Source organism: Nerophis lumbriciformis, linkage group LG01 (genome assembly GCF_033978685.3).
Source record: "Nerophis lumbriciformis linkage group LG01, RoL_Nlum_v2.1, whole genome shotgun sequence".
In the NCBI taxonomy this organism is placed as follows: Eukaryota; Metazoa; Chordata; class Actinopteri; order Syngnathiformes; family Syngnathidae; genus Nerophis; species Nerophis lumbriciformis.
In genome coordinates, this window is record NC_084548.2 from 68,203,672 (window position 1) to 68,226,062 (window position 22,391).

Sequence of the window (22,391 nt, forward strand, 5' to 3'; positions counted from 1 at the left end):
TAAGTCGCACTGGAGTATAAGTCGCATTTTTGGGGGGAATTTTATTTGATAAAAGCCAACACCAAGAATAGACATTTGAAAGGCAATTTAAAATTAAAGCTGCAAGCAGCGATGGACGGGACCGACTTTGACGGCACATAAAATCCAAACCGGAGCAGTAATTAAAACTCTTTGATCAACTTTTAATCAGAAGGGTTCGATCTCTCTCATGTGCTAGTTTGAAGCAGACACGACAAACGCGCTCAGAGGAGATAATGTTTGAAAACCAACTGAGAACGTGCCTGGTATGTTAAAGGGGAACATTATCACCAGACCTATGTAAGCGTCAATATATACCTTGATGTTGCAGAAAAAAGACCATGTATTTTTTTAACCGATTTCCGAACTCTAAATGGGAGAATTTTGGCGAATTAAACGCCTTTCTATTATTCGCTCTCGGAGCAACATGTGACGTCACATCGGGAAGCAATCCGCCATTTTCTCAAACACCGAGTCAAATCAGCTCTGTTATTTTCCGTTTTTGCGACTGTTTTCCGTACCTTGGAGACATCATGCCTCGTCGGTGTGTTGTCGGAGGGTGTAACAACACGAACAGGGACGGATTCAAGTTGCACCAGTGGCCCAAAGATGCGAAAGTGGCAAGAAATTGGACGTTAGTTCCGCACACTTTACCGACGAAAGCTATGATACGACAGAGATGGCAAGAATGTGTGGATATCATGCGACACTCAAAGCAGATGCATTTCCAACGAGAAAGTCAAAGGAATCTGCCGCCAGACCCCCATTGAATCTGCCGGAGTGTGTGAGCAATTCAGGGACAAAGGACCTCGGTAGCACGGCAAGCAATGGCGGCAGTTTGTTCCCGCAGACGAGCGAGCTAAACCCCCTGGATGTCTTGGCTCACACCGTCCCTTATGCCACCGAAGATGATCAAGAGAAGAATATCGACCCTAGCTTCCCTGGCCTGCTGACATCAACTCCAAAACTGGACAGATCAGCTTTCAGGAAAAGAGAGCGGATGAGGGTATGTCTACAGAATATATTAATTGATGAAAATTGGGCTGTCTGCACTCTCAAAGTGCATGTTGTTGCCAAATGTATTTCATATGCTGTAAACCTAGTTCATAGTTGTTAGTTTCCTTTAATGCCAAACAAACACATACCAATCGTTGGTTAGAAGGCGATCGCCGAATTCGTCCTCGCTTTCTCCCGTGTCGCTGGCTGTCGTGTCGTTTTCGTCGGTTTCGCTTGCATACGGTTCAAACCGATATGGCTCAATAGCTTCAGTTTCTTCTTCAATTTCGTTTTCGCTACCTGCCTCCACACTACAACCATCCGTTTCAATACATGCGTAATCTGTTGAATCGCTTAAGCCGCTGAAATCCGAGTCTGAATCTGAGCTAATGTCGCTATAGCTTGCTGTTCTATGCGCCATGTTTGTTTGTGTTGGCATCACTGTGTGACGTCACAGAAAAATGGACGGGTGTATATAACGATGGTTAAAATCAGGCACTTTGAAGCTTTTTTTTTAGGGATATTGCGTGATGGGTAAAATTTTGAAAAAAACTTCGAAAAATAAAATAAGCCACAGGGAACTGATTTTTAATGGTTTTAACCCTTCTGAAATTGTAATAATGTTCCCCTTTAACATGTTAACGTCAACAAAATGATTACAGTAATGCCAGTTACTTGCTAACATTACATTTAAACACCAAGCACAATTTGCAACACTGGCTTCGCAATGTGTACTACAGTACTGGAGATGTCGATAAATGCTTTAAAATGTAATATGGGAAAATATCGATATCGTTTTTTTTAAATTATCGGTATCGTTTTTTTTTAATTAAATCAACATAAAAAACACAAGATACACTTACAATTAGTGCACCAACCCAAAAAACCTCCCTCCCCCATTCACACTCATTCACACAAAAGGGTTGTTTCTTTCTGTTATTAATATTCTGGTTCCTACATTATATATCAATATATATCAATACAGTCTGCAAGGGATACAGTCCGTAAGCACACATGATTGTTCGTGCTGCTGGTCCACTAATAGTACTAACCTTTAACAGTTAATTTTACCCATTTTCATTAATTACTAGTTTCTATGTAACTGTTTTTATATTGTTTTACTTTCTTTTTTATTCAAGAAAATGTTTTTTAATTATTTATCTTATTTTATTAATTAAAAAAAAAAAGGACTATCTTCACCATACCTGGTTGTCCAAATTAGGCATAATAATGTGTTAATTCCACGACTGTATATATCGGTATCGGTAATTAAAGTGTTGGACAATATCGGAATATCGGATATCCCTAATGCTAACATTACATTTTAACATGTTACCTTAACACAAGTATAGTAATGCGAGCTACATGCTAACATTACATTTTAATAATAATAATAATAATAATAATAATAATAGATTTTATTTGTAAAAAGCACTTTACATTGAGTAAACAACCTCAAAGTGCTACAGTGTATTAAGAAAATAAAAATAAAAAGCTAATAAAAAATAAATAAAAATAAAAACTAGAACAGCCAAATAGCTAGAACTAGTATGCATATATCTAAAAAAAAAAAGAAAAAGAAAAAAGGCTTTTTTTTTTCTTTTTTTTTAAAGAAGGGTTTTTAAGCCTTTTTTTTTTAAAGCATCCACAGTCTGTGGTGCCCTCAGGTGGTCAGGGAGAGCGTTCCACAGACTGGGAGCTGATTTTGATAAATGGTTAATGGGTTGTACTTGTATAGCTCTTTTCTACCTTTTTAAGGAACTCAAAGCGCTTTAACACTATTTCCACATTCACACACTGATGGCGGGAGCGGCCATGCACGGCGCTAACCAGGACCCATCAGGAGCAAGGGTGAAGTGTCTTGCTCAAGGACACAATGGACGTGACTAGGATGGTAGAAGGTGGGGATTGAACCAGTAACCCTCAGATTGCTGGCACGGCAACAACTTTAACACTGTTGCACCACACTGTGAACCCACACCAAACAAGAATGACAAAACACATTTCGGGAGAACATCCGCACCGTAACACAACATAAACACAACAGAACAAATACCCAGAACCCCTTGCAGCACTAACTCTACAATATACACCCCCCCCCCCTCCAACCCCGCCAAATTTAGAGACAAAAATACGTCTGGGGGCCGGTATATCTATTTTTAGGAACACTAATACAAAACCTCACAATAATGTCTGATTGAATGCTAAAAACTTTATGATAGACTGCTTCAAAAAAACAGAATGGTATTTTCCCCTTTTTTTCTGAATGAGATACGCAGAATGTACCGTATTTTTCGGACTATAAGTCGCAGGTTTTTTTCATAGTTTGGCCGGGCTCCAGTGCGATTTATATATGTTTTTTTCCTTCTTTATTATGCATTTTCGGCAGGTGCGACTTATACTCCGGTGCGACTTATACTCCGAAAAATACGGTACATGGAAATAAAGAATGCAGGATTTTCAATATTAACTATGAACGATAAAACACTGAATATTGACAACAGATCATGCAAAAGCGCAGATTCCAAACATTGAAATACTTTGTATAGTTCAATACTCTACGGTAATTTGAAAACATCACTACACATCATAATGGCAGCTACACTTTCCATCTTAAAGATCTAAAAAAATATATCTGAATTTTAGGAACACTAATACAAAACCTCACAATAATGTCTGATTGAATGCTAAAACGTTATGACAGACCGCCTTAAAAAAACGATATAGAATTTTTATTTTTTTTTACTGAATGAGACACCCAGAATGTACATGAAAATAATGTGGGATTTACAACATTAACTATGAAGGATAAAACACTGAATATTGACAACATATCAACGTCATCCACATATTTTACAATCAAGCGAAACACAACAAAAATGCAACAAACACAGCGAAATATGAACACGAAGAGTACAAATCGATCTTAAATATCGGGAACTTTTTGGGGGGGAATGTCCTGCGGGCCAGATTGAAAAGCTTAACGGGCCGCATGTGGCCCCCGGGCCTTAATTTGCCCAGGTATGGTCTATGTATTGTATTCAGTTGTTTAAATAAAACTTGGTTATAAGTGTGTGTATAAGTACTTTTTGAGTGCATTTAACAACACCGTGATAATAATGACAAGCGTGATAGTTTTGGGAACAATAACTGTGATATGAAAGCCAATCAGGTAACAGCATCAACTATATTCCCTTCCGGGTAGTCTTGCGGTTAATTCTTTGCATGGAGTGAGAAGAGAAACTGAAATGAGAAGCTGCAGAGAGCGAATAAATTGTTGATAAAACTGGAAAAATGTACCTCGACAGTATGGCGGTTTTTTGGATTTTTTTAAACGGAACGTAGTCAGACCAATGTAGAGCATAACCACAACTTCCTGGCATTAAACCTGCAGGAAAGAGTTTCTCTGTGTTTACATTTTCACACTTTGCACTATTTTGTTACACTTTATTAAGCTTACATATTCCTTATTTTTGCACCTTCGTTTTATTGTTAAGTGTTCAATGTGATTTAAGAATTTAGTTGACATTCCATGGTTGTGTTGACATTTCCTTTCCTTTCTACCTTGACAGCTCAGGGGATTATAATCAGAGGATGGTTACATTTTAAATTGAAATAATTACATTTAATATATATTTTCCCAGGTCTTTATTGTCCATAGGTCAATAAAAATACCAATTATTATCGATAGGGCGATATAAAACACATAATAACTATATAGAGCGATATAAAATACTTATAATAATTAGATAGAGCGATATAAAACACTTATAATAATTGTCGATAGAGCGATATAAAACACTTATAATAATTAACGATAGAGCAATATAAAACACTTATATTAACTATAGAGCGTTATGAAACACTTATAATAATAAACGATAGAGATATATAAAACACTTATAATTAACGATAGAGCGATATAAAACACGTACAATAATTATCGATAGAGCGATATAAAACACTTATAATAATTAACGATAGAGCGATATAAAACACTTATAATAATTAACGATAGAGCGATATAAAACACTTATATTAACGATAGAGCAATATAAAACACTTATAATAATTAACGATAGAGCGATATAAAACACTTATAATAATTATCGATATAGCGATATAAAACACTTATATTTATCGATAGAGCGATATAAAACACTTATAATAATTAACGATAGAGCGATATAAAACACGTATAATAATTAACGATAGAGTAATATAAAGCACTCATAATAATTATCGATGGAGCGATATAATTAATGATAGAGCGATACAAAACACATTATAATTATCGATAGAGCGATATAAAACACTTATAATAATTAACAATAGAGCGATATAAAACACTTATATTTATCGATAGAGTGATAAAAAACACTTAATAATTAACGATAAAGTGATATACAACACTTATAATAATTAACAATAGAGCGATATAAAACACATTTATCGATAGAGCGATATGAAACACATTTATCGATAGAGCGATATGAAACACTTATATTTATCGATAGAGCGATATTAAACACATTTATCGATAGAGCGATATAAAACACTTGTAATAATTAACGATAGAGCGATATAAAACACTTATAATAATTATCGATATAGCGATATAAAACACTTATATTTATCGATAGAGCGATATAAAACACTTATAATAATTAACGATAGAGCAATATAAAACACTTATAATAATTAACGATAGAGCGATATAAAACACTTATATTTATCGATAGAGCGATATAAAACACTTATATTTATCGATAGAGCGATATAAAACACATAAGAATTAACGATAGAGCAATATAAAACACTTATAATAACGATAGAGCGATATAAAACACTTATAATAATTGTCGATAGACAGATATAAAACACTTATAATTATCGATAGAGTGATATAAAACACTTATAATAATTAACGATAGAGCGCTATAAAACACTTACATATATCGATAGAGCGATATAAAACACTTATATTTATCGATAGAGCGATATAAGACACTTAAAATAATTAACGATAGAGCGATATAAAACACTTATAATAATTAACAATAGAGCGATATAAAACACTTACATTTATCGATAGAGCGATATAAATCACTTATATTTATCGATAGAGTGATAAAAACACTTAATAATTAACGATAAAGTGATATACAACACTTATAATAATTAACAATAAAGCGATATAAAACACATTTATCGATAGAACGATATAAAACACATCTATCGATAGAGCGATATAAAACACTTATAATAATTAACGATAGAGCAATATAAAACACTTATAATAATTAACGATAGAGCAATATAAAACACTTATAATAATTAACGATAGAGGGATATAAAACACTTATAATAATTATCGATATAGCGATATAAAACACTTAAAATAATTAACGATAGAGCAATATAAAACACTTATAATAATTAACGATAGAGCAATATAAAACACTTATAATAATTAACGATAGAGCGATATAAAACACTTATAATAATTAACGATAGAGCGATATAAAACACTTATAATAATTATCGATATAGCGATATAAAACACTTAAAATAATTAACGATAGAGCGATATAAAACACTTATAATAATTAACGATAGAGCAATATAAAACACTTATAATAATTAACGATAGAGCAATATAAAACACTTATAATAATTAACGATAGAGCGATATAAAACACTTATATTTATCGATAGAGCGATAGAAAACACTTATATTTATCGATAGAGCGATATAAAACACTTATAAGAATTAACGATAGAGCAATATAAAACACTTATAATAACGATAGAGCGATATAAAACACTTATAATAATTGTCGATAGACAGATATAAAACACTTATAATTATCGATAGAGTGATATAAAACACTTATAATAATTAATTATAGAGCGCTATAAAACACTTACATATATCGATAGAGCGATATAAAACACTTATATTTATCGATAGAGCGATATAAAACACTTAAAATAATTATCGATAGAGTGATATAAAACACTTATATTTATCGATAGAGCGATATAAAACACTTAAAATAATTATCAATAGAGCGATATAAAACACTTACAATAATTAACGATAGAGCGATATAAAACACTTATAATAATTATCGATAGAGCGATATAAAACACTTATAATAATTAACGATAGGCAGATATAAAACACTTATAATAATTAACGATAAAGCGATATAGAGCACTCATAATAATTATTGATAGACAGTAAAACACTTACACGGTGATAAAGTTTTCAGCCACATTGCATAGCTCTACTGTACACTTTATAAAGCTGCACAAAGTTTGACCCAGGAACGGATTATTTCTTTTTCCCATTATTTTCTATGAGAGAAACGGATTCCAAATCTCAAGCAAACAGAAGGTTGAGCAACATCTATTTTATTTTAAGGCTTAGAGGTTGCACATTAATTTCCTCATCAGTGTGACTTTCCCCCATCAACCCTGCCTAGCAACAAGCGGCCACGCTGACTACAGAACCGTAGTAATGCAGTTTGTGCGATCAACAAAAATATATATTTATTGAGACAGTGACACAAATGCTAACAGGAAGAGAAATTAAATTTTTTTTACCAGTATGTCCGTCATGTCGTGATGGCGGACGGTCGGTTAGCGAGCGAGTCGTCAGCGATGTTAGTAGGCTGGACACATGCATGTCATCCCCCTTTTGGTCTCGGACCTCTTCTTTATAATTACACACACACACACACACACACACACACACACACACATGCAAACCAGCGTGTGCAAGCATGCATTCGTGCAATGCAGCAAAAAATTAATACAGTAATGAGAAGAAAATAAAAGCAAATTAATTGGCACGACAACAGTACACAAACACGCATACACACACAAAGAGAGAGGGAGAGAAAAGTCATTGTAAGTGTGCGGACAATAATCCACATAATAAAGTCTGCTAAAATAAAACACAAACAGGAAGTTCAACATTTCAGTGTAAAACCAACAGGAAGTGTTTGTGGCATCACCTGTCGACTAGGGATGATGTTTGATAAGAAATTATCGAGTTTGAGCCTATTATCGAATCCTCCTATCGAACAGATTCCTTATCGATTCTTTTATCGAGTGCAGATAGGTTGTTGTATGTGGAAAAAAAACCACACAATATTTGGTTTAACAATAGCTCCCTTTTTTTATATAAGAAAAAAATAAAATCTAATAAATAAATAAATATTGACTGTTACTCCCCTAAAAAAAAAAAATAAAATAAATAAATATTGACTGTTACCCAAAGTATATTAAGTGGGATTTTTCAGAAAAACAAAAATATACAGTAACACAAAAACAACCTGTCTCTGTGATCACTATAGGTGTATAAATAATAATATAATGTTAAATAAAATCAGTCCCTTGGGCACAAAACTGAAAATAATACAGCTCTCCAAAAAGTGCACTTTTGCTGCTATTTGACATACCGTATTTTTCGGAGTATAAGTCGCACCGGAGTATAAGTCGCACCTGCCGAAAATGCATACTAAAGAAGGAAAAAAACATATATAAGTCGCACTGGAGCCCGGCCAAACTATGAAAAAAACTGCGACTTATAGTCCGAAAAATACGGTAACTGTTTGTTATGATGCTTTGACATTTTTGCACTTTATTTCTTTATTGAAAGAAAATTCTATGAAGAGAAAAGTTGTTTGCAAATGTGGTTACAATGCTAAAAAATGAACAGTTAAAACTAAAAAAAAGAAATACACTTTATTGAGTTAACATCATTTCTTTATAGGGGGAAAGATGTGATGTTATGAGCTAGGGCAGGGGTCGGCAACCCGCGGCTCCGGAGCCGCATGCGGCTCTTTGATCACTCTGATGCGGCTCGGCAGCTTACTTGCCGACCCCCCGATTTTCCCGGGAGACTTCCGGATTTCAGTGCCTCTCGCGGGAAACTCTCGGGATTAACATTCTCCGATTTTCACCCTTACAGTTATAATAAGGGCGTGCCATGGTTGGTATGGCATTTGGCGGCCTCTACATGATGTATTAACAGCGTGTCAGCCCAACCCTTTGTTATGCAGTATGCGTCTTCCGCTTGCACAAGTACGTGACAGCAAGCATACTTGGTCAACAGCCACACATGTTACACTGACGGTGACCATATAAAACAACTTTAACACTCTTACTAATAATGCGCCACACTTTGAACCAAAACCAAACAAGAATGACAAACACATTTCGGGAGAACATCTGCACCTTAACACAACATAAACACAACAGAACAAATACCCAGAATCCCATGCAGCCCTGACTCTTCCGGGCTACATTATACACCCCTGCTACCACCAAACCCCGCCCCCAACCCTGCTCCCTCACACATCAACCCCCCATCCCTCTGTGCGTCGTTGAGGTGGGCGGGGTTTGGTAGCGATGGGTGTATAATGTAGCCCGGAAGAGTTAGGGCTGCATGGGACTCTGGGTATTCGTCCTGTTGTGTTTATGTTGTGTTACGGTGCAGATGTTCTCCCGAAATGTGTTTGTCATTCTTGTTTGGTGTGGGTTCACAGTGTAGCGCATTATTAGTAAGAGTGTTAAAGTTTTTTGTTTTTTTTCCGCTACCGTCAGTGTAACCTGTGTGGTTGTTGACCAAGTATGCATTGCTGTCACCCACGTGAGCAAGTAGAAGCCCCTTATAACGTGTGATTGATCATGCACGCTGGTTGTAGTGGGTGCTATATGCTGCACCATCACGGCACGCATGACGCTGACAAGCGCCATTCATATAAAACCCGCATGCCGCACCAGCATTCAAATTCCATAGTAAGGTATGGGCAGCGTGTCTGAGTCCCCTTGTTTATACATAGCTCAAAGCAAAAAAAATACCTATGCAGTGTTATTTCGTTTTAAATTTCAATTTTTTTTTGTGGCTCCCATTGTTATATTTAATTTGTGAAACTGGTCAAAATGGCTCTTTGACTGGTAAAGGTTGCCGACCCCTGAGCTAGGGAATATAACAACTACACTACCCAGCATGCAACGGGAGTGACGAGCATGCGCGGTAGCCCCGAAAAGTGTTGTTGCATGTCGCCACCCGGCAGCTAAGAATGAGGTTATGAGCACGCTGTGAAAGTAAACGTCAAGAACTCAGCCAACACGCCTCGTCTGCATTATTTATAATTAGACAGACAACACATATACAGTGTGATTTTGTTTTGTTTACAAGGAAAGAAAAACAAAAGTTAAAAAAGGGAGATATGTTGTATATAAATATATATGTATGTGCTGCGGTTGCTGCGACAGCTGCCGTAAAGGAGGTGCGTTGCTAGGCTGGTTGCTATGTTTCCGGTTGGTCGTAAAAGTGTCCGTCATGTGTTTGTACCCTGCTCAAATCTCTCAGTAAAGTTATTCATTGGATTATATCTTTTGTTTTGAACTTTATTACACCTTGGAGCGCTTTTTCCGGTCCATTGTTTTTCCTGATTTCCCTATCTGTGCCTAATGACTGAGCTACGTGACGTCATTTCTTGTGATGCCCCACGGGGCATTTCTGGTCGGGACGGGATTCGAATAAAGAACCAACTCTTTTTCTTTACTATAGTGGTCTCATACCTGCCAACTTTTGAAATCAGAAAAACCTAGTAGTAACCCCCCACCAGGACAAAGTCCTGGTGGGGGGTTCAGCTTCGCCCCCCGACGTAAAATGATTATTAGCATTCAGACAGGTTAAAATGTTGCTAAAACCATCACTTTTCTATCAGTCACAGTGACTTTTCAAAACAAAAATATTACAGCAAAAATCATATGGGTTGATTGACATGTTTATTCTGTAAGCTAACTTCAATAGTTTGAAATTATTTTGACAGTTAATGCCAGTTATCCTGTCAAGCTTTCACGAGACTTCAATTTGTTAATTGAAAGTATAAACAGTATAAACACTTTTTACAGTAAACAAATGGTAAAACAGTACTAAACAATTCCATTAAAAAAAAATTGGTGTCATTATTAAGTTTCTGTCCAAGCTTGTATAATCTACTGCCTTGTTCAATTGTAAAAAATATTCTGTGCCTAAAATTCACATTTCTATCACAATTATCATACTGTAAACATGGTAAGCTAACTTCATTAAAATTAATAGTCCTGTCAATAGCATGGAATTACAATTCAAATGTAGTTTTTTTGTAAGCCTTTCAAAAGAATTCAAAATATGAAAAATTAATGAAAATTAATTTAAGCCATCAGACACTTGAAAAGTGGCACATCACATCTCTAATGTAATCATTTTAACTTTTCAACAGAAATAGCACTGCAAAAATATTAGGGACATACTTCTGTATTTTGGTAGTTATGCTGTCAACATTTAACAAGATTTCTTCAACTTGGACTTGAAAGCATAAATAGTATAAACACTTTTAACAGTATAACAGTACTAAACAATTCCAATAGATAACATTGGTGTCATTACCTTTTTGTGGCTAAAATTCAAAGTTTTCCACTTGTATCGCTAGCAACGGCATAGACTTGTGTTTTTTTTCCCCAACGTGGTCTTTTACATCGCTAATTCCTCCGTGTCCGATCGAAAAATCTTGTCTGCACAAGGTGCAATTCGCGTAGTTTTCACCCTTTTTGGAACGGATAATTATTCCCGGATAGGCTTTTGAATATTCTTCACGGAATGACTGCAGTTTTCTTTTCGGTTTAAGACTCGTTTGCGATTTTTCTCCGGCTGATTCCATGATCGTTCGCTCGTTTGGAAACAATGGCCTCGTGCTTGGCAGCGGTGCTATAAATAGCCTCGCGCATGGCATTCGGAATGGCTCGATAGGAAGTTACGGGAAGCAGTGTCGATTGTCATTGTTGTTACGCGATTTCGTGAATAAAACTTAAAAAAAAATAAAATAAAATAATTAATGAAAAAACGTATTTTTTATCACTGCAACCGTAACCCGGAATAGGTTGATGAAAACCGTACTAATTACGGGAAAACCAGAGTAGTTGGCAGGTATGTGGTCTCGATAACGGGTACCGGTTCTCAAAAAGGGATTCGAGTCCGAGGACTCGGTTCTTTTCTTATCGAACAACCGGGAAAACCGGTTTCGAGTATCATCCCAACCGTCGACTCCGCAAACAAACGCAGTCCAGACTTGCCAAGGAGAAGCCAGAGCTCGAAAAAACCCGGTGAAATACACACCCCGTTTCCATATGAGTTGGGAAGTTGTGTTAGATGTAAATATAAACGGAATACAATGATTTGCAAATCATTTTCAACCCATATTCAGTTGAATATGCTACAAAGACAACATATTTGATGTTCAAACTCATAAACATTTTTTTTTTGGCAAATAATCATTAACTTTAGAATTTGATGCCAGCAACACGTGACAAAGAAGTTGGGAAAGGTGGCAATAAATACTGATAAAGTTGAGGAATGCTCATCAAACACTTATTTGGAACATCCCACAGGTGAACAGGCAAATTGGGAACAGGTGGTTGCCATGATTGGGTATAAAAGTAGATTCCATGAAATGCTCAGTCATTCACAAACAAGGATGGGGCGAGGGTCACCACTTTGTCAACAAATACGTGAGCAAATTGTTGAACAGTTTAAGAAAAACCTTTCTCAACCAGCTATTGCAAGGAATTTAGGGATTTCACCATCTACGGTCCGTAATATCATCAAAGGGTTCAGAGAATCTGGAGAAATCACTGCACATAAGCAGCTAAGCCCGTGACCTTCGATCCCTCAGGCTGTACTGCATCAACAAGCAACATCAGTATGTAAAGGATATCACCACATGGGCTCAGGAACACTTCAGAAACCCACAACTACAGTTGGTCACTACATCTGTAAGTGCAAGTTAAAACTCTCCTATGCAAGGCAAAAACCGTTTATCAACAACACCCAGAAACGCCGTCGGCTTCGCTGGGCCTGAGCTCATCTAAGACGGACTGATACAAAGTGGAAAAGTGTTGTGTGGTCTGACGAGTCCACATTTCAAATTGTTTTTGGAAACTGTGGACTTCGAAGAGGAAAAGAACCATCCGGATTGTTATAGGCGCAAAGTTGAAAAGCCAGCATCTGTGATGGTATGGGGGTGTATTAGTGCCCAAGACATGGGTAACTTACACATCTGTGAAGGCACCATTAATGCTGAAAGGTACATACAGGTTTTGGAGCAACATATGATGCCATCCAAGCAACGTTACCATGGACGCCCCTGCTTATTTCAGCAAGACAATGCCAAGCCACGTGTTACATCAACGTGGCTTCATAGTAAAAGACTGGCCTGCCTGTAGTCCAGACCTGTCTCCCATTGAAAATGTGTGGCGCATTATGAAGCCTAAAATACCACAACGGAGACCCCTGGACTGTTGAACAACTTAAGCTGTACATCAAGCAAGAATGGGAAAAGCTTAAAAAATGTGTCTCCTCAGTTCCCAAACGTTTACTGAGTGTTGTTAAAAGGAAAGGCCATGTAACACAGTGGTGAAACATGCCCTTTCCCAACTACTTTGGCACGTGTTGCAGCCATGACATTCTAAGTTAATTATTATTAGCAAAAAATAAATACATTTTATGAGTTTGAACATCAAATATCTTGTCTTTGTAGTGCATTCAATTGAATATGGGTTGAAAAGGATTTGCAAATCATTGTATTCCGTTTATATTTACATCTAACACAATTTCCCAACTCATATGGAAACGGGGTTTGTATTTCATTGGGCGACACTTTGGCAATACGGGCTTTGTGACGTGCGAGCCGCTTCACAGAACCAATCAAACTGTGTTGACCTACATTGGGCTGTCTTTACACGCCTGCTTTCATGCTCAGCTTTGATTAATTAACAAATACACAGAAATTAAAGTTGTGACGTCTAAACAAAGTTTAACAGTGGTGACATTTCGATGAGTCGATTGGTTCCGTTTATGAACTGCAGCTCTTATGGTGTTCAGGGTTATGAGGGAGCTGGAGCCTCTGCCAGACGACAAGATGGATTCGGAGGGAAGTGAAGACGGCAGAGACGAGATGAAGCAAGCGCCAGGAGGAAAGGACGACGACTTGACAAAAAGAGGAAGCGGCTAGCGACGGGGGGACGGTGAAGAAAGACGCGGGAACAGGAAGCGTGGACCAACAGGAAGCGGAAAAGACAAAAAAAGAGCAACCTAAAAACTTCTAGATTCGTGATGACAACAAGTCTGAGTGGAGCTTCCTATTTTGGCGTGTCAGGTCCAGCAGCTGTTCCCGTAGAACTGGTCTGCGTGTTGTAACGTAAACACGGCCTGGTCATTTGGTGTGTTTGTACGCCAACACAAGGCTCTGACGCGAGCAGGGGCGACCGCTACTAGGCAGGAGTCACATCGTCAACTCGCGCAACATAGTGTAGCAATATTTTCATGACGACAACAAGTATTGGTCATTTCCTCCGTCGTCCAGCTGAAAAAAACAATTTCCTCACAGTAACATTTATCCTCCAAAAACATATGAAGAACACCACCATTTAAACCATTAGTGGTTTAACCAGTGGTGTGCCTTCTCTGCTGGCCTAACATAACCAGAAATCACGATCATAGTTAAAGATAAAGTAATTTTTTATTTACCGTATTTTTACGGACTATAAGTCGCAGTTTTTTTCATAGTTTGGCCGGGGGTGCGACTTATAATCAGGGGCGACTTATGTGTGAAATTATTAACACATTACCGTTAGGGATGTCCGATAATGGGTTTTTTCTGATATCCGTTTTTCCGATATTGTCCAACTCTTTAATTACCGATACCAATATCAACCAATACCGATATATACAGTCGTGGAATTAACACATTATTATGCCTAATTTTGTTGTGATGCCCCGCTGGATGCATTAAACAATGTAACAAGGTTTTCCAAAATACATTTTTTATTACCGTATTTTTACGGACTATAAGTCGCAGTTTTTTTCATAGTTTGGCCGGGGGTGCGACAGTCGTGGAAGTAACACATTATTATGCCTAATTTTGTTGTGATGCCCCGCTGGATGCATTAAACAATGTAACAAGGTTTTCCAAAATACATTTTTTATTTACCGTATTTTTACGGACAATAAGTCGCAGTTTATTTCATAGTTTGGCCGGAGGTGCGACTTATAATCAGGGGCGACTTATGTGTGAAATTATTAACACATTACCGTTAGGGATGTCCGATAATGGTTTTTTTCTGGTATCCGTTTTTCCGATATTGTCCAACTCTTTAATTACCGATACCGATATCAACCGATACTGATATATACAGTCGTGGAATTAACACATTATTATGCCTAATTTTGTTGTGATGCCCCACTGGATGCATTAAACAATGTAACAAGGTTTTCCAAAATACATTTTTTATTACCGTATTTTTACGGACTATAAGTCGCAGTTTTTTTCCATAGATTGGCCGGGGGTGCGACAGTCGTGGAATTAACACATTATTATGCCTAATTTTGTTGTGATGCCCCGCTGGATGCATTAAACAATCTAACAAGGTTTTCCAAAATACATTTTTTATTTACCGTATTTTTACGGACAATAAGTCGCAGTTTTTTTCATAGTTTGGCCGGGGGTGCGACTTATAATCAGGGGCGACTTATGTGTGAAATTATTAACACATTACTGTTAGGGATGTCCGATAATGGGTTTTTTCTGATATCCGTTTTTCCGATATTGTCCAACTCTTTAATTACCGATACCAATATCAACCAATACCGATATATACAGTCGTGGAATTAACACATTATTATGCCTAATTTTGTTGTGATGCCCCGCTGGATGCATTAAACAATGTAACAAGGTTTTCCAAAATACATTTTTTATTACCGTATTTTTACGGACTATAAGTCGCAGTTTTTTTCATAGTTTGGCCGGGGGTGCGACAGTCGTGGAATTAACACATTATTATGCCTAATTTTGTTGTGATGCCCCGCTGGATGCATTAAACAATGTAACAAGGTTTTCCAAAATACATTTTTTATTTACTGTATTTTTACGGACAATAAGTCGCAGTTTTTTTCATAGTTTGGCCGGGGGTGCGACTTATAATCAGGGGCGACTTATGTGTGAAATTATTAACACATTACCGTTAGAGATGTCCGATAATGGGTTTTTTCTGATATCCGTTTTTCCGATATTGTCCAACTCTTTAATTACCGATACCAACCGATACCGATATATACAGTCGTGGAATTAATACATTATTATGCCTAATTTTGTTGTGATGCCCTGCTGGATGCATTAAACCAGGGGTGCTCACACTTTTTCTGCAGGCGAGCTACTTTTCAATTGATCAAGTCGTGGGGATCTACCTCATTCATATATATAATTTATATTTACTTATTTATGAAATATGTTTTTGTTAATAAGTTAAAGGTGTTTAATGATAATGCAAGCATGTTTAACACATATAGTTAATATTATTAATAAATTAAAGGTGTTTAATGATAATACAAGCATGTTTAACACATATAGTTAATATTGTTAATAAATTAAAGGTGTTTAATGATAATGCAATCATGTTTAACACATAGTTAATATTGTTAATAAATTAAAGGTGTTTAAAGATAATGCAAGCATGTTTTTAATACATATAATTAATATTGTTAACAAGTTAAAGGTGTTTAATGATAATACAAGCATGTTTAACACATATAGTTAATATTGTTAATAAGTTAAAGGTGTTTAAAGATAATACAAGCATGTTTAACACATATAGTTAATATTGTTAACAAGTTAAAGGTGTTTAATGATAATACAAGCATGTTTAACACATATAGTTAATATTGTTAATAAGTTAAAGGTGTTTAAAGATAATACAGGCATGTTTAACACATATAGATTCCTTTCTTTCATGAAGACAAGAATATAAGTTGGTGTATTCTGATGACTTGCATTGATTGGAATCAGACAGTGGTGCTAAAAACGTCCGCATTTTCGAATGGAGGAGAACAAAAGTCCTCCTTTCTGTCCAATACCACATGAAAGTGGTTGGTTTTTGGCATCTTATTTGTCCAGCTTCCGTACTCCTTTGTATACACTTTACAAGAAATACATTGTCGGCAAACTCCGTAGCTTGCTAGCTTGTGCACGCCAGCTTTCTGAGACTTGTTTTGTTAGCGCAACTGTGCAGTCGGTCTTATGGAGTTTTGACGACAGGTACGGCGCCAGAGTCTGTTGAAATAAAGTGTTTCTCGCCTTGTAGTCGGTCATTTTAATGAGCTGGCAGCAGCCAGCGTCATCTCAGAAGACCCTCGGGTGCCGTGAATGTCAATCAAGTGACGAAAGAGACGTCATAGTGAAGATTTATGATCGCTCATTTTTAGGACTATTTTTTTAATGCCTGGCTGGTGATCGACTGACACACCCTCCGCGATCGACCGGTAGCTCGCGTTCGACGTAATGAGCACCCCTGCATTAAACAATGTAACAAGGTTTTCCAAAATAAATCAACTCAAGTTATGGAAAAAAATACCAACATGGCACTGCCATATTTATTATTGAAGTCACAAAGTGCATTATTTTTTTTAACATGCCTCAAAACAGCAGCTTGGAATTTGGGACATGCTCTCCCTGAGTGAGCATGAGGAGGCTGAGGGGCGGGGTTGGGGGTGGCGGGGGGTGTATATTGTAGAGTCCTGGAAGAGTTAGTGCTGCAAGGGGTTCTGGGTATTTGTTCTGTTGTGTTTATGTTGTGGATGTTCTCCCGAAATGTGTTTTTTATTCTTGTTTGGTGTGGGTTCACAGTGTGGCGCATATTTGTGACAGTGTTAAAGTTGTTTATACGGCCACCCTCAGTGTGACCTGTATGTGTGAGTGAAAAGCCATATATATTATGTGATTGGGCCGGCACGGAAAGGCAGTGCCTTTAAGGTTTATTGGCGCTCCGTACAGCGGCGTTTTAAAAAGTCATAAATTTTACTTTTTGAAACCGATGCCGATAATTTCCGATATTACATTTTAAAGCATTTATCGGCCGATAATATTGGCAGTCCAATATTATCGGACATCTCTATTTAAAAGCCGCCTCACTTTGCTGGCCCTAGCCTTAGGGACGCGCCAATCGATCGGTATCGGGCGATTTTCGTAAAAAAGTATGGGATCGCCAATTTTAATTCATGCTCATCACAAAAGCTGCGAATGTATTTTGTTTTTAGTCCTCCCGGCTGACAAGCGGCTAGCAGCTAATTGTGTATTTCCATACACAGTGTGGAGCCGCTCTCCTAAGTTGATAATTCAACTGTAGAAAGTGCATTTCTTAGTATCTTAGACTTAGACTTGGACAAACTTTAATGATCCACAAGGGAAATTGTTCCACACAGTAGCTCAGTTACAATGATGGAAAGTATAAGGATGGAAAGGACAATGCAGGTACAAATAGACTATCCCCACCTTCTACCATCCTAGTCACGTCCGTTGTGTCCTTGAGCAAGACACTTCACCCTTGCTCCTGATGGGTCGTGGTTAGCGCCGTGGCAGCTCCCGCCATCAGTGTGTGAATGTGTGTGTGTGTGAATGGGTGAATGTGGAAATAGTGTCAAAGCGCTTTGAGTTCCTTAAAAAGGTAGAAAAGCGCTATACAAGTACAACCCATTTACCAAAATCCGCTCCCAGTCTGTGGAACGCTCTCCCTGACCACCTGAGGGCACCACAGACTGTGGATGCTTTTAAAAAAGGCTTAAAAACCCTTCTTTTAAAAAAAATGAAGCCTTTTTTTAGATATATGCATACTAGTTCTAGCTATTTGGCTGTTCTAGTTTTTATTTTTATTTATTTTTTATTAGCTTTTTATTTTTATTTTGTTAATACACTGTAGCACTTTGAGGTTGTTTACTCAATGTAAAGTGCTTTTTACAAATAAAATCTATTATTATTATTATTATTAAAATGTAATGTTAGCATGTAATTAGCATTACTATACTCGTGTTAAGGTAACATGTTAAAATGTAATGTTAGCATGTAACTCGCATTACTACACTCGTGTTAACGTAACATGTTAAAATGTAATGTTAGCATTAGGGATGTCCGATAATGGCTTTTTGCCGATATCCGATATTGTCCAACTCTTTGATTACCGATACCGATATATACAGTCGTGGAATTAACACATTATTATGCCTAATTTGGACAATCAGGTATGGTGAAGATAAGGTCCTTTTTTTAAAATAATAATAAAATAAAATAAGATAAATAAATTAAAAACATTTTCTTGAATAAAGAATAAAGTAAAACAATATAAAAACAGTTACATAGAAACTAGTAATTAATGAAAATGAGTAAAATTAACTGTTAAAGGTTAGTACTATTAGTGGACCAGCAGCACGCACAATCATGTGTGCTTACGGACTGTATCCCTTGAAGACTGTATTGATATATATTGATATATAATGTAGGAACCAGAATATTAATAACAGAAAGAAACAACCCTTTTGTGTGATCACTAATTGTAAGTGTATCTTGTGTTTTTTATGTTGATTTAATTTAAAAAAACCAAAAAAAACCGATACCGATAATAAAAAAAGGATACCGATAATTTCCGATATTACATTTTAAAGTATAAAGCACAAAAGTGCACTTATAGCTTGTTTTAAAATGTCTCTGACAATCTTGCACTTTGTTTTGAAATGACATGAATGTTTGTGCCACTGCTTAATAACTGTTTCATAAATACACTTTTGGTCAATTGACTTACCGTATTTTCCGCACCATTAGCCGCACTTAAAAACCACAAATTTACTCAAAAGCTGACAGTGCGGCTTTTAACCCGGTGCGCTTTATATATGGATGAATATTAAGATTCATTTTCATAAAGTTTAGGTCTCGCAACTTCGGTAAACAGCCGCCATCTTTTTTCCCGGTAGAACAGGAAGCGCTTCTTCTTCTACGCAAGCAACCGCCAAGGTAAGCACCCGCCCCCATAGAACAGGAAGCGCTTCTTCTTCTACTGTAAGCAACCACCCGCCCCCGGAAGAAGAAGAAGCGCGCGGATTTTCGTTTCATTTCCTTTGTGTGTTTACATCTGTAAAGACCACAAAATGGCTCCTACTAAGCGACACGCGTATAACGCAGAATTTAAACTTAAGGCAATAAGTCATGCCGAAGAACACGGAAATAGAGCAGCAGCAAGAGAATATAACATAAATGAATCAATGGTGCGTAGGTGGAGGAAGCAAGAAGATGACCTGCGCCAGGTAAAGAAGACAAAACAGAGTTTCCGAGGGAACAAAGCAAGATGGCAACTGTTGGAGGACAAACTCGAACAGTGGGTTGTTGAGCAGAGAGCAGCAAGCAGAAGTGTCAGCACCATCACTATTCGAATGAAGGCAACAACGCTAGCAAGCGAACTTCACCTGGATGATTTTAAAGGTGGTTCATGAAAAGACGCTTATAGACTACGGTGTCGTCACGGACTACAAAGGCGGACTCGCACAATTTTTCAGGATTTATAGAGATCCCAAATACAGATCAGCAGGTACCAGAAGGTAAGAAAAGTTGTGTTTGCATAATATTGCGAAACAAAGTGCCAGATAATATGTCTTACCTTATACACACACTTTTCAATTCGGACACCGAAGACGAAGAATTCGAAGGATTTACGAATGAAGAATAACTTCAGAAAGTGAGCGCTATGTTTATTTTGTGTGTTGTGACATTAACGTTCGAGCAACATTATGTTGCTATTGCTCTGCACTATTTTGAATTTTACTATGTTTGTGATTGCACATTTGCGTACATTTTGGGACAGAGTTGTTAGAACGCTGGTTTTTAATATATTATTAAAGTTTGACTGACCTATCTGACTGTTTTTTTGACATTCCCTTTAGCGCAGCGTAGGCGCGGCTTATAGTCCGGGGCGGCTTATAGGTGGACAAAGTTTTGAAATATGCCATTCATTGAAGGTGCGGCTAATAACCCGGGGCGGCTTATAGTGCGGAAAATACGGGTGATTTCCCTCTCTGCATGAAAGTTTAAAAGTAGCATATATTAATGCAGTATGAAGAAGAATGTTTTAATGTAGACACATAGAATCATCATACTGCTGTGATTATATGCATCAAGTGTTCATTCAAGGCTAAGGCAAAATATCCAGGTATATATCGTGTATCGTGACATGGCCTAAAAATATCGAGATATTAAAAAAAGGCCATATCGCCCAGCCCTAGTTCAAATATTTTATTTCTTAATTTTTTTAACGTTTAATATGTTTTTTGCAATTTTAACTTTGACAGTACCACATACGATATGTTTTGATTGCTGATGCGGGTTCATTGATTTTTAAATGCGCCAGAAAATATCCCGTTATGTACACTGTTGAGGCACAGTCGTGCGTAAGTGTGTTTCTGTATAGTATTTCTCCAGCAAAGGTCATGCGATGACATGAAAGATGGTATTTTGCGAGGTAATAATTAAAGTTGGACTTCACTGAAGGCCTAGGTGGGAAACGCACGCCCGCCACTGGGTTTAACAGAACACATTTGTTTGACAATCGTCTATATTTTTCAGAATTACAAAATAACATTTTTTATAGGGGGTAGCGGGGGGTGTATATTGTAGCGTCCCGGAAGAGTTAGTGCTGCATGGGATTCTGGGTATTTGTTCTGTTGTGTTTATGTTGTGTTACGGTGCGGATGTTCTCCCGAAATGTGTTTGTCATTCTTGTTTGGTGTGGGTTCACAGTGCGGCGCATATTTGTAACAGTGTTAAAGTTGTTTATACGGCCACCCTCAGTGTGACCTGTATGGCTGTTAAACAAGTATGCGTTGCATTCACTTGAGAATGTGAAAAGCCAGTAGATATTATGTGACTGGGCTGGCACGCAAAGGAAGTGCCTTTAAGGTTTATTGGCGCTCTGTACTTCTCCCTACGTCCGTGTACACAGCGGCGTTTTAAAAAGTCATACATTTTACTTTTTGAAACCGATACCGATAATTTACGATATTACATTTTAAAGCATTTATCAGCCGATAATATCGGCAGTCCGATATTATCAGACATCCCTACTTTGAACCCTGCGGCTTATAAAACAATGCAGCTAATTTATGGATTGTTCTTCCCTAACGGCCATTAAGTTTTGTATTCAAGAAATAGTTTTCATATTTCACCGACAGAGACACAGAAAAGGTGTTATTGTTTGTGCTATGGCGACATCTTTTGGACGAGTTCACTCACTGCAGGTGCTGCGGGTCCATTTTCCTGTTTTTGTGCCTTGAACTGGAAGTAAAATTGTCCATAGTGTTACTGCTCGAAAGGATTTCAAGCGACGTTTGTAAGTTTTACAATACAGCTAAAACAATTTATACTTACTAAGCCGTCCCATATGTGATGTCTGAGTGTTGTCATGCATATTTGTACGGGCGATCGTAATGTAATCAGGCTAGCGTC

At 37.1% G+C, this 22,391-nt stretch overlaps 1 protein-coding gene across 5 annotated transcripts in view; it reads right to left on the reverse strand.

Annotated features, from left to right (window-relative positions):
• The window catches only part of rgs19 (regulator of G protein signaling 19), a 72,687-nt gene that overhangs the window by 25,379 nt on the left and 24,917 nt on the right, over positions 1–22,391 (reverse strand). For 2 of the 5 annotated variants that reach the window (XM_061924949.1, XM_061924959.1), the window contains exon 2: positions 7,627–7,737. The exons of 2 other annotated variants lie outside the window; for them this stretch is intronic. In XM_061924949.1, the coding sequence (XP_061780933.1) occupies positions 7,627–7,641 (15 nt within the window). In that variant the 5' untranslated portion in view covers positions 7,642–7,737. The remainder of the gene's footprint in view (positions 1–7,626; positions 7,738–22,391) is intronic. One more of the 5 variants, XM_061924969.1, reaches the window with a different exon arrangement.